Below are 14,429 nucleotides of genomic sequence, written 5' to 3' on the forward strand. Positions count from 1 at the left end.
TAATCTCCATTTTATCAAAGTAATCCAACGTAGAGAACATAGAGGTTTTACGCATATAAAAATTTGGTGTCGTTAACATAAATTCTAATAATAAATATCAGGATATTGGTTGACAAAAATTGACGAAACAAAGAGATAGCAAATCACTCCTTATTCATAAAAGATCTCAATATAGCTTCACGTCAACCCAAAAATTAAATGAATAACCACAATCAGCGATCAAATATAAATCTTGTAATCTCTATTGCTGTCACACATACAACTTGTATCGATATTTGTAAATATTGTACAGGTAAATATTGCATAGCACGATGGAAAGAATGAAAGAGAAACAGAGTGAAGCAATAGAGAAATATCAAGAGTTCAGAACAAACATATTGTTCGAGCAGATCCATTATTTATAAAGTCCATTTTAGATATCGCGTTTAAACTGAACCTTATACAGGAATTATGAAATTTACTCTTGTCCTGAACCCCTCGTGTATACTCACTGATTCTGGTTATTCCGACAAGCATTGTAAGTGTCCCTAATTGGCCATCCATCGGCTAACCAGCAGCGGACGGACGGGCAAAGCCAATATCCCATATTTATCGATATATCCCTTCGAGAGAGGACGAACTTCTCATCCCTTAGAACGATTGCAATTTAACAGCAATAAGTTAGTTTATACTCCTTATTCCGTCTTTCGGCTCCTGTTCCTCCTTCGTTCGGCGGCCGTATTGACTGGAACATTTAAAAACCCAAGATTGGCCTGACTTAACACCTCCTTGAGATAATCGACATTGCCAAGCTGATTTACGTCGAGCACCTGTATCCCGAAATTGCTGTCTTGTGTGCCGCATGCTTCGCATGCATATGGGACAGGTGTGGCGGATGGGAACATGACCTTCATTTTACTGCTGTCCGTCTCGTCGCCGGGACAGTATGGTACAAAGATAACAGGAATGAATCCGAACTGACCAATGACAGAGGTAGGAGTCGTGCTGGTTGCTACGTTTGTGCTGTTATTCGACTCGACTAGGTAACAAGGACATGCTTGTGGGTCAGGGCCTATAGGTAGTGAAAAGGGCTTGACGTTGATGGAGCTGGGCGGCTGAACCCCAATGGCGTCGAAGCCGGGATTCGCCTGGAATGGCTGTTCAAGTCGTGCATTTACCTGTTTCTCCGGAACAGTGATATGTCCATCCGGCTGAAATGGTACGTTAGAAATTTCTTTGCTATCCACATTCGCAGAATTATTGTACTGTTCAGGCGTATTAAACACGCTTTCTTGGCGTCCTAGTTTAATCGGCCGATACGGTTTTCTCGGGGACTGTTGGTGCAAATTGTGCGTCGGGTAAAACACTGACTTCTGGTATTCGCCCTGATCGTGCACAGAAAACGGTCCATTGCTTGTTTCAGGCAGTTTTGCTATTGGTTCTGGATTCGTATGAGTTACATAATCGTAAGGTTGCACAGTATGCTTCAACGAGTCTATTTTTTCATCGTCGATATATTTTAACGATGGTGCTGTTGGTCCTACATGTAACAGGGAGTTGATCTCACCTGCATTGTAGGTGGTTCCTTTCTTTCCAAAAATTAATGACGAGGATTTGGTCCCGTATTCATACTCTCTGTGACCCGTATATGGTGTGCTTAATTTCGTCGAATGCGACAAATCTGTGGACTCGAGATTTTTTACATTGTAGCCTGTGTATGCAAAATCGGACCTGTTTCCAGGATAATACGGCGTTATATAGTTATTATCGCTCGTATCATGAGGATAGGTTTTAGGCAGTTGATTTTTCAATGGTCCCCTGTGCGAAGGTCTCCTTGTTGGTTTTATTCCAGGCATATAGTCTGGATCACCAGGCCACGGCCCATCGGGACCAGGTGAACCAGTCGGCCATGGTCCATCAGGACCGTCAGGCCCGACTTCTCCATCGCCACCGATACCACCTACACCACCGACATCTCCTACCCCACCAATAGGACCTTCAGGTCCCACTGGTCCTTCTGGACCTGAAGGATATAGCGGGTAACCAGGATAAGGAGGGTAACCTGGATGGCCTGTAAGACATCAAACATTTTAGATTGTAAATAAATGTGTGATACAAAAATTAAACAAATATATAATTATATTAATATGGTGCATTTTAAACCGCTTATAATTAAATCATAATAATAATTACAAGGATCTTTCAATAACATACCTGGTTTGCCAGGTTTCGAAGGAAAGCCTGGTTTGTCCGTACTAGGGAGCTCGTGATATCCAGGATACGATGAAATACCTGGTCTTCCAGGTGTTCCGGGTGTTCCGGGTATTCCGGGTATTCCTGGTGTGCCAGGAGTACTTGGATATCCAGGATACGATGAAATACCTGGTCTTCCAGGTGTTCCAGGTGTTCCGGGTATTCCGGGTGTTCCTGGTGTTCCTGGTGTGCCAGGAGTACTTGGATATCCAGGATAAGATGGAATGCTTGGTTTTCCTGGTAATGTAGGAGTACCTGGGAAACCAGGACTACTAGGGTATCCTGGATGTAGTGGATGTGGTAATACTCCGGGAACACCCGAAATACCTGGCGTGCCGGGGATTCCTGGATATGTAGGATAAGATGGAATATCATGTCCTCCAGGTGTTCCAACAGTACCGGGTATTCCAGGGATGCCGGGAGTACCCGGAATGCCGGGAGTACCAGGATATCCTAAATTCGGCGGTATTGTTCCTGGAATGCCATGTATTCCAGGACTACTTGGTATATTTGATGTACTAGGATAATTATGATGAGGTGGGAATGGTGGAATTCCAGGTTTTGTTGGAATTTCGGGTTTACCAGTGATTCCAGGAGGACCCGGAATTTGAGGTTTTCCTGGAATTTCTGATATATGAGGATATTCGGGATGTGAAGGGCTTCCTGGATATGTTATTATACCAGGTTTACCGGGATGACCGGGATGACCAGGAAAACCTGGTTTTCCAGGGTATCCAGGATGACCAGGTTTTTCAGGATAATTTGAGATTCCAGTAGTTCCAGGAATACCTGGTTTACCAGGTATACCGGTAATTCCAGGAGCTACTGGCGTACTCGGTATTCCTGAATGAATAGGATAAGACGGTATTCCTGGTCTCCCTGGTATTCCAGGATGTCCTGGAGAACCCGGCGTTCCAGGAATGCCAGGAGATCCTGGTGCACCTGGTGTTCCAAAGTGTCCCGGATAAGAAGGTCCTCCGGGGAAACTTGGATATCCAGGATAAGTTGGCGTCCCTGGTTTCCCTAATGTTCCTGGAAATCCAGGCGTACCCGGCGATCCTGGAGTGCTTGGAATTCCTGGTAAACCTGGGGTTCCTGGATACACTGGGTAATGCGGTGTCCCTGGTACACCTGAGATGCCTGATATACCTGGTGTGCCGGGAATACCCGGAGATCCTGGAATACCCGGTGTTCCGGGAAAGCCTGGAGACCCTGGTATTGCAGGATATCCTGGATAAGATGGTATTGCTGGTGTACCTGGAGTTCCGGGACGTCCTGGTGTACCTGGCTTTCCGGGAATGCCAGGTGTTCCAGGAAAGCTAGGATATCCTGGAGTACCCAGTATTCCCGGAGTGCCGGGAGATCCTGATATTACGGGGTACTCTGGATATGGTATTATTGTTATACTTGGAGTTTCCGAACTTCCTGGCGTACCCGGTCTTCCGGGCGTACCAGGCGTTCCTGGTATACCTGGTTTTCCGGGTGTGCCAGGATATCCTGGAGTACCCGGTGTCCCAGGAAAGCCTGGAGGTCCTGGTATTGCGGGATGTCCTGGATGAGATGGTATACTTGGAATGCCAGGACTTCCTGGTGTACCTGGCTTTCCGGGTATGCCAGGAGTTCCTGTAATACCCGGTCTTCCGGGAATGCCAGAAGATCCTGGGATACCCAATGTCCCCGGAAAGCCTGGAGATCCTGGTATTGCGGGATGTCCTGGATAAGATGGTATTATTGGTATACTCGGAGTGCCGGAACTTCCTGGTGTACCTGGCTTTCCGGGTATGCCAGGTGTTCCTGTAATACCCGGCCTTCCGGGAATGCCAGGAGATCCTGGAGTACCCGGTGTCCCGGGAAAGCCTGGTGATCCTGAGGTACCCGGTGTCCCTGGAGAGCCGGGATGTCCTGGGTAAGATGGTATTACTGATATAGTTGGTATGCCTGGCCTCCCGGGTATACCGGGTGTGCCTGTTATCGCCGGTGTTCCTGGCCTTCCTGGTATTCCAGGACGTCCTGGAGTTCCCGGTGTTCCAGGAATACCGGGAGATCCTGGTGTACCCGGTATTTCAAAATGTCCTGGATAGGATGGTCCTACGGGAAAACCTGGAGAATCAGATATTCCTGGATATCCGGGATAAGTTGGTGTTCCAGGTTTCCCTAATGTTCCTGGAAATCCAGGTGTACCAGGTGATCCTGGAATGCCTGAAATTCCTGGCGAGCCTGGCGTTCCTGGGTAATGCGATGTTCCTGGTTTTCCTGGAATTCCTGGCGAGCTTGGCGTTCCTGGGTAATGCGATGTTCCTGGCTTTCCTGGAATTCCTGGCGAGCTCGGCGTCCCCGGGTAATGCGATGTTCCTGGTTTTCCTGGTATACCTGGGGTGCCTGGTGTCCCAGGAGTGCCAGGAAATCCTGGTGTACCTGGTATGCCGAGGTGCCCCGGAGAAGATGGAAGTTCTGGAAAACCTGTCGTACCCGGTTTTCCTGATGTTCCAGGATAAGTTGGCGTTCCTGGTTTTCCTAAACTTCCAGGAATACCCGGTGTCCCTGGTATGCCCGGAAATCCTGATTGTCCTGGATAAGATGGTGTTCCTGGCCTTCCTGGCGTTCCTGGTGTTCCGAGAGTACCAGGGAATCCTGGTGATCCTGGTCTTCCTGGTGTTCCGGGAGTACCAGGAAATCCTGGTGATCCCGGTATACCTGATGTCCCTGGAATAGGAGGAATGCCTGGCCCAATCGGTGTTATTGGATGAGACGGTCTTCCGGGTGTTCCTGGTGTTCCGGGAATACCAGGAGTTCCTGGCGTACCCGGTGTTCCTGGGTGCCCTGGTGTTCCAGATGTACTTGGAATGCCGGAAGATTCTGATGTAGTTGATTGTCCAGGATGTCCTGGGTAAGACGGTGTTATTGGTCTACTAGGAATTGAAGGTATGGAACTCGTCGAACCAGGTGATATGGGTCTGACAGGACTTCCTGATGTAGGATAGGATGGATAAGATATTCCGGAAGAGTCTGATCCTCCTGGTCTCCCTGGTGGTAATGGCAAATTTGGACTACTGGAGGATATTGGTGTGCTGGGAAAATGTGAAACACCTGGTGTCCCTGGTGATCCTGGAATTCCGGGAAAACCTGGAGCACTTGATGTTCCTGGTCTCCCGGGTGTCCCTGGTGTTCCTGGTTTTCCAGGAGTTCCCGGTCTTCCTGGAATTCCTGGTCTTCCTGGTCTTCCTGGCGTTCCTGGACTTCCTAATGTTCCTGGCGATGCGGGAATTCCTAATGACCCGGGTATACCTGGCGTTCCTGGTCTTCCAGGAATTCCTGGCGTCCCTGGACTCCCTGGACTTCCTGGCGTTCCCGGTGTTCCCGGTGATGCGGGAATTCCTGATGAACTCGGTAATCCAGGAGATTCTGATATAATTGGTATGCCAGGTTGACCCGGATATGATGGCCCCCCAGGAATGTCTAAAGTATCAGATAAGACACAGTTTGTTATTACAGATGTACTTTTCTCTAATACTTTTCTGTTATACGTGTTATGAATATATATGATACATAAATCATTAATAATCTTTATATATATACATAATAAAATTTAAGTGACATACCAAGTGAATCAGGTTTATAAGGAGGTCGTAGTGGTTTTGTCGGCGTTGCATCGATCGTTGTTCCACTTCCGATAGGTACTGCTTAACAAAACGTCAATATGTGTGCATTTATTTTGATATATTCATATATATATATATATATATATATATATATATATATATATATACACGAGATATATATATTTACATAGATATAAGAGNATATATATTTCTAATGTAGTTATATCTACACGTATCTGCTATACCTGCTAATGGTGGCGTTACTGGAGGCCGAACTTTCGTACCTTCATATTGCGCACACACCGCTGGGAAATAGAGCTGCTGCCAAGGTGTAATCACACCGTGATGATCGTGATGATCATGATGGTTACCATCATCCCCTTCGTGATGTTCGTGCTTGTGAAGAAACAGTTCCACGTCCTTTCCTGGCTGGACAACGCGATAACCCCACCCGTCGCTGAGGTAAAATGTCGCCTTTAGATGATCAAAGGGATCAACGTAACCATAACATCCATAGGTAACACCGTCCGGGCCACGTACTTCATGATGGAACTGACCATGAGGGTTTACATCGTAACCATATTTGTAAGCATCTATAATAATCAATGATATGTTTTTGTTTTGTAACGAATTGTAAGTTTTGTTAGTAATGAATTTTGGTTACCAATTAATTCTAAATTTCTCCTCTGTATCCAAAGTTTCAGTTTAAATTGAGAGAAGTTTACAGTATACATAGTTCCGTTTAGAAACAGCTTTATGATTGAAGCAAACTTTACAAAATGTAAATTTAATTCACTCTTATATCTTATTAATTATGCGAATCTTTATGAGGCATTTCTTTTTTGTATACTCGCCTGCCTTAACGTTTTGGCTCAAGTACTGAGTTTTCTGCTTATCACTAATGCTCAGAACCACCTCGTCGCTCCGATCGGTATTTCTTGGCTCCTGAGTGAATTGCGACACGGATGTAGCAATCACCTACAAAGCAATTATTCGTTTTCATTCGAGTGTTCGGCGAGGCAGGGACAATTAACAGAAATCATATTTATTAAGACGCGTTATATCTTTATGGGAGAGTGCTCTGCTAATAAGAAATGATCGCCAATTGCAATAATTTTGCTTTGTCAAGGCACGTGACATTTCGAATGGAGCACAATGTAATTATCGGGAGGTGTTTAAAAATAGCTGGCCTTTAATATCGGTCGCCAGGATTAACTATTCGATACGATCTACAAGTATAATCGTGAAATATCATGATCATTTCCCGTTTCTCAGCAGTTACCGCGGTCTAAACTACTGGACGTTTTAGTTCGAAGATATATCGCGCGATTAGAGAAATGCGAGAAACTCCGTGAGCTGCATGAGGTACGTTCACTTATTATTCAACCGCTTTTAATCGCGCGTATTGCGTGTGATATATATATATATATATATACCTAGAAATACATTAACTTCGTTATATATCGGAGATCTGGTAGATTCTTTACTAGCTAATCGAATAAAAGGGTGACTTCGCGGATTCAGGGAAAACGTGCCGCCTCTCAATGTAGATCTGCAGGATTCGAATAATTCTGTTAACCTTTCCAAAGTTTATCGTCCAAAGATTCTCTAATGGCACAGCACATCATTTTAAATGTCAAGAGACACGATCAGATCATTCGTACGTTCGTTACCTGGATATTAATTCCACAAATATTGCGCAGTCTGGCAACATTCTAAAAAATGTGAGAAAAAAACATGGCTTAATCACGACGCTACACGCCTCTTTTTCGAGGAGGATTGACCAATTCACGCAGAATTCCTTGTCTTTATCTCTCCTCGAAAGTGTTGCGGATAATATACTGATACTGATTATGAAATAACAAATTTTCACTTTCACGAGCGCGTGTCGCATCAGCCACATTTCACGCTCTGCCGATGATCTTGATTAATTATCCATTCTACGTGGGCGAAAGTCGAAAGCGAAATCAATAACGAATAGTAGAAATTCTTCCCGAATTTTCAATTTGCATAGGACGATAGCTCTTAGAAGTACTCGGCCACATCCGCCGGACACGCGACTACGTGTGATATTACGCAATCGGCAATATTCGCGCACACTTCTCCACGGAGGAGACTCTTTCAGAATCCACTTAACACGCTAATTGTATTACATATCTTTCTACCTAGATACAAAATGGTCAATGTGATACTGTCGTCTATCTGGTATGTTTTTCCGTCCGTTACGTAATTATAATAGCAATTATCATAATTATGTCGACGAGAGTTACGCGAAGTGGACGGGCCGGCAGAGACCGAGGAAGAGAGAGAGAGAGAGAGAGAGAATACTCGATCATTTCGAAAAGCACTGAGAGCCGTGATACTGTGCGGTGGCACGAAAACACGTGCATAAGATCATCCTTCTGATCGGCTCATAAATATGTATGAGACAAATCGAGGAAGTACGGTGCGTTTTCAGACGCTTTCGACGAATGACAAATCTGCGAGCGGCCGATCGGTGCGTCGTGCAGAGGAAATCTTATTTTTCGAGAGCGACCGACGACGCTATTGGGAACGCACGGTAAATGTAAATAGGTGTGCGCGCAGATTAGAGAAACGCGTATACATAAATATGCGTATAAATATCAAGCCGAGACGCTTCACGACACGTGCGCCATACTTGGCATCGCGAGGCACGTGTTATTTAACGCTGGAGGAAGCGGTCGTAATTTCGCGGGAGCCGAACGATCGCGAGTGCCGCAATAAAAGCCGCAGAGTGACCGACCGTCGTTGCGCAATCATCAGGTTGATGTTGCTTCGCGCCGATAAAAAAAAAAGTCTCGGCCCAGACGGACCAGATTCGAGAGCGAGAAACTCCTATCTCCGCTTGATTCCCGCGGGGTCTCGTCATGACGACGATAATAACGAGGATATCTGTGCTCGCGAGCAGAGCAGAGCCGCCGGATGCCGTTGCGAAAGGCCGCGAGATGCTCTCTCGGAAGATTGCGCTCATGTCCCCCTAAATGGCGACACGATGAATATAAAGGCCTCTTTCCCGCATACGGCCCGGGGAAATGTCAAGGTGGGGATGCCGAGGTTCCTCCGCCATGACGTATCCGAACGCATTCGGCGCGCACGTTTAATCGCACACCTTAAGACGCGGTCGTTGGGGTCTGATGGTTCCCGAGCGGCTAAAAACCGGTAACACCTCCGCAAATTGAAGGACGTTGGGTAAAGTGGGCCGATTTTGCTCCACGGACTGGCAAGTCAAAACGGTCTGCTTTTTCTATTTTTTTCTACTTTTTGGCAAATTAAAATTCCTTCAAGGTCGGAATCAAATACGGCGGCTGAAAAATTATTAAGTAACATACCGTTTTTACTCGCCCGGCGGCCAACATTGACCCACTTTTTCCTCTCATCATCCTTTCGGTACGATCTTACTTTTTCTTCAGATACTATTGGAATTTGACGGAATATTAATTGGAAATTTGATTCGATTGACTTTCTGTGCAGAGGTGGGTGTCATATATTACGATACATTCCGAAAACAAATATAGTACGTCGTAAAAATGTGTTCACACCTTTCTATACTATATTGTATTACGTTACAATAGCTATCATTGTCAGCCGGACTGCGTATTTTGGTGTGGTCACGGACTATTTTCACTTTTAGACCAGCGCTCATCGATCCCATACAATATCACCTCACGGTTCTCATTAGCATAAAGCCATTTCGTCCGATTTCGTAATCGATTCACGTACGGCAGGGACGCTTCGTGTGAGCACGAAGAAAACATCGCGCACAAAAGTGGCACGTATCCTGGTCGACTAGGTCAAGTTAGGTTTGGCCAGGATCCGCTGACTGTTTCGCGATCACCGATGATCTCAACTGTCTCGTTGTTCCACCCACGAGAAGGGAAAGTCGCGAGTTCTGAGAAGGCTATATGCAAGCTCTTCTTCGCGTTGTCTTCTTCTTCCAGCCCCAGGTTGACAGACTATATAATGAAAGGTTAATATATGCTAACTCCCGTGCCAACCCTTCCCCGCGCGCATTCGTCGCGTCAAATGTTGCCGCGAGGATTAATCCCTACGGTATTTATGTCGCGGTATTTTAGTGGACAATAGCGAGATCGTTTCAGCCGAGTGCGACGTGCCGTTCGCCACTTTCAGTCCTAGCTCATATTCGATCGTGTTACTTGCATTCTCGGGAGTGCGCGAAGTCGCCCCCTGCTCGAAGCAGGTTCCACAAGCGGTATAATTTCAAGGAGCCTGTGAAGGTTCGATGCCGCGAAAACTGCTCGCGAAAACCACTCCTATGTGCTTATCGAGCTCCCTGAAATTACCGGTTTCGATCTTCCTCGGTTTTAAGGAGATGTTACGGAGCCGGTGGAATAAGCGCGATAAGATATGTTAATTTATGCGACGTTATGAGTCGAACTGCTGCCGTGGGCAGATAACATACGTAACAACGGAAGAAAGCCCGAGATGTCCCAGACCTAGTGAGCCACCTTTTATCTAAGGATGTGACTTTGAACTGACGATGGATCTACAGATAAGAAGCTGGAAAATTGCTACGTACACGGTAGAAGCTTTCGTGTCGCAAACCTACATTTTTGCGTTACTTTAACATTGGGAATGCGTGAAATTTCTATCGATCGTTTCATTAAACGTTTATTCAGTAAATTTCTAAAAATTGCCGTATTATTCGATTATTTCATTTGATTTACTTCATCACTCACTTCAGCCCCTTCGTTGTAAAATTTTGCTCTTTTATTTATCGCAAGTATTTCCCATCATTTAATTATGGCTGACTGCCATATCGATACTCGACCGTTTGATCTTGACAGCTAACATTATCTCGCGCATCATAATTATAATAATGCAAATGCACTGCGATGCAGCGCGGTAAATAAATTAGACAGATACAATCGATCCGCCCCGTTTTCATTTAGTGCATTGATCATATGCTCACTCGGAATAGCTCTTTATATGCGGGAGATGCGCGCGGCGAAAGGTGCAATTAAATTTTCTCGTGGGAGGAATAGCTCGCTAAACGTATTTATCAAAGTGCAAGGAAGAGAGAAAGAAAGAGAATGGGAGGAGACAGAATCAGGATTCCGTTCAGGGACGCCGGGAATCCGCCAGGGGAGTCGAAAAAATGATTCACGCTATCGTTTCAGCCAGAGCCTAACATCACTCTCGATCCTGCGACTTTCATCTTTGGCTGCGCTAATGTCTGCGAAACAATCCTTAATCGTGCTACAAGTCACCGACCGACCTTCAGCTTTAAAGGCGCTGCGACGACGAATTAAATCGCTTTGTTCTAACAAATCACCGTCTGTTCCGTGTGTTGGTGTGTTCCATCAATTTTCATTTCTTCTTTTAAGTTATTTTTGCTTACGAAGAGACGAAGAGCAGGCGAAAAGTATTCCAAATCGGCGCACCTGAAGACGCGTCTTGTCTTTTCGCAAATCTAAGCTAAGCATTATTAAGGACCATCAATCAAGAGTGAACAAGGTCGCGCGTTCGAGACTTTGGTGCGAGTTAAAGGTAAGCGGGACGACATTTGACGTAGCCGGATCTCTTTTAATTGCGCACGGTGAATCCGCCGGTCAGCCAAAGCCAAAGCTGTATCACTGTATGCATCGTGCACAGAGGACCAGATCGATGCATCATCTTCCAGTGAAAGTCACCTGTAAGCGATTGCGTAAAGGACCAGCGTTTTAGCCCGGGGCGAAGCCTCCGGTATACAATTGTTCGCCTTCTGTACGGCCGATCGCATTGATCTCCGTGATATTGCATTCTGTCGGCATAATCTCGGAAATATTTTGACGGATTAATCACGTGAGAGAGAGAGAGAGAGAGAGAGAGAGAGCTGAAATAGACGCTGGAGGCATTTTTAGATTACTAGAATGTGTGAGTTCCGATAACACGAGAGATCAATTAAAATTTTCCGATAGAATTGCAAGTTTTTTTCTTTTTGAAGTGCTAATAAATTACACGCTGGCTCACTAAAAATCAAATTACACTTTAAATGCAAATGACACATCTTGTGGTAACAGACGTTTACACATGACTCACGTTATGCGACATCTCATCTGACATTTGATTACTCAGAATAAAACAATTTTTGAGCTTGCCAAAAAACTCTCCCAAGATTACGCAAGATATCAATGATGTTGCCCAATCCGAATTAAGCATATTTTAATGCATGAGAATAATTATCGGGGCATATCAAGAAAAGATATATTGCTATATGGGTGAAATAAAAATGCCACAGGGATGAAAGAAACGATTAAGTAATCAACTAAAGAACAACTAAAGCTCATTTTGACAAACAAAACAATCACCAATTATAATTCAGGTCTATAAAAACCAGACGCGAGATAAAAATGCGGGAATATACGGTAATTCAATTGATAACATCGAGTTATATGTTCGAAATTAAGAAGTACAAACATTTCGATCTTCTTCAGACCTTTTTCAACGCTGCAATTGCAAAACATCCGGAATTACGTTTTAATCTGAAGAATGATATCAAAATTCGTTGCAAGAATTCTTCGTCAGTCGTTACAATAATCGAATATTATTATTTACATACTTAATTACATACGATTATTTAGACATCTGAGTATTAAAATACGTAAATATTAAGGCACATGAACTATCGAGTTTATATCGACAACGCTACTTATAAGCCGATAACTTGACGAGTGAAGCGAGAAATTATGTTCCTCCCATCCTCATACATCGATGAATCCTTGCCTGTCAAGGTGCACTGGCACTTACAATATTTCTAAGGAGAAATTGCAAGTCAGAATTTGAGTGGGTCGAGCGTCACGTACGTTGCACGATAATGCGTCGCGACATTGAAAGAAGTTATGAATGAAATGTAGTGCAACGGCATTCTGCACGAATGCCAAGATCAATGAGAATCTCGCGGATAATGAGTCACGTCGAGCACGACTATCATGGAATGTAATCAGCGTCACTTTCTATCATGTACTATTACTGTGCGAACAATTCACGTACTCCATTACTTTCTATTGAATAGCGTTATTAATAACAATATTGAATATACTCTGTTTATTCAGATTTATAATAATATGTCAGGATATATACGATAGAGTAATTAGCGCTATCGATTTCGACCACCCTCAGGTCTTTCAATAATTGAGTGTACGGCTAATTTCAGACCTTGCAAATTATTGATTTTTCCAACAATAACAGATAATAACGTCTGAAATTAGCCGTATTCTCAGTTACTGAAAGAATCGGGTATCCGAATAGCCGAAATTGACAGCATTAATAGCAATACGTTGTGACATGACATGGTTATAAAAAATTAAGTTATTATTAAAAAAATTAAAGTAATATTTCTAATGTACAGTCTGCAATACTTGAAATGTATAGTGACATAATTATTAAAATTTTCTGCCAACAATAATAAATATATCCATGAAATAATAACAAAGGAATGTGAACGCGAGATCTCTAAAAGGGGTCCGCGTAATTTCTCCCTGTCAAATTTTTCCGACCTTCTACGTGCAGTCTACTTGTAGCCGAAGGATTTCGTAACGTGACGTTGACATTTGTACGTTGACGTTTGCATTTCTTTCCAACACAAAAATATACCAGATGCAAATGCACACGTCGTGACAGAATAGTCAGTATCGCCGCGAGGTATTCGTATAATGAAACGTCACATATGTAACTTACACGTTCGACTTACGACTGGCAGATACAACATGTGTGTCATTCAATCGTGTAATTGCAAACGATAATTATTCAATAAGGAAATCAAGCTGGCGCAAGAAATTACTTAATTAGGAAGAGTAGCCTGTTTATTTCGCGCAAAATGTATAATTCAATTAATTAATTAATATACATTTAATTATTACTCATGCAACTTCAAGGAATTAGTATTTTTTTAAATAAACACTGTTTTATACAAATATATATGTCTTGTTAAAACACGCGACGTGCACTTTTAATTGCTCCCTATGCTTCGTTATTTATCAAAATTATTACTATTGTTCCTTATGTATTTCTCGGTTCAATAATTTTCATTGATACAAGCCGCGTGTTTTTTGAAGGAAGCCGGCTGGACCGATTCCAAGCCTTTCCTTCCTCGAGTTCGTCGACTCCCCGAGTCCCTAAGATACACACAAAAGGATGTTCGTGGTGGGTAACGTACCAGGGTGAAGAGAACCGCGGTGGTAGGCCGCAACATCCTGACGCCGGTTTCTTTCTCAGCAGGGCATCGTCCGCGGCCGGCAGGCCTCCAGGTTGACGACGACGAGGATGATTACCGGAGATAATCGCACGCAGCGCGCCGTTCGAACTGAAAGACTGAACACGTCGTCGGCAGAAAAAGGCTTTTATACAGGGTGGGGGTCGCCGACCCCCCGACCACCGACCCGGGTCCCATCCTCGCTCGCATCTTCTCTCTTTTCCCTATTCTTCTCGTTTCGACTCCTTCGAGATCGCTCCCGTGCGCACTCTTCCTCTCTGCTCTCTCACACCTCCTCCCCTCTCGTCCGAGTCTTTCACCTTAAGTGTGTTTTTTTTTCTTCCACTTTTTGCGCTACCGCGACTGCGTGGAATTAATTTGTCGCG

At 44.3% G+C, this 14,429-nt stretch overlaps 1 protein-coding gene across 1 annotated transcript; it reads right to left on the bottom strand.

Moving 5' to 3' along the window:
• Window positions 1-674: 674 nt before the first annotated feature.
• On the bottom strand, window positions 675-14,043 carry LOC106742401 (collagen alpha-1(IV) chain-like). The gene is made up of 7 exons (XM_014615304.1): window positions 14,008-14,043; window positions 6,686-6,809; window positions 6,077-6,424; window positions 5,832-5,912; window positions 3,535-5,688; window positions 2,272-3,444; window positions 675-2,041 (listed from the first exon to the last, which is right to left on the bottom strand). Exons 1-7 carry the CDS (start codon window positions 14,041-14,043, stop codon window positions 675-677), a joined length of 5,283 nt encoding a protein of 1,760 aa, XP_014470790.1.
• Between the last annotated feature and the right edge of the window lie 386 nt (window positions 14,044-14,429).

The sequence above is a fragment of the Dinoponera quadriceps genome, unplaced genomic scaffold (genome assembly GCF_001313825.1).
Source record: "Dinoponera quadriceps isolate SergipeBrazil2010 unplaced genomic scaffold, ASM131382v1 scaffold754, whole genome shotgun sequence".
In the NCBI taxonomy this organism is placed as follows: Eukaryota; Metazoa; Arthropoda; class Insecta; order Hymenoptera; family Formicidae; genus Dinoponera; species Dinoponera quadriceps.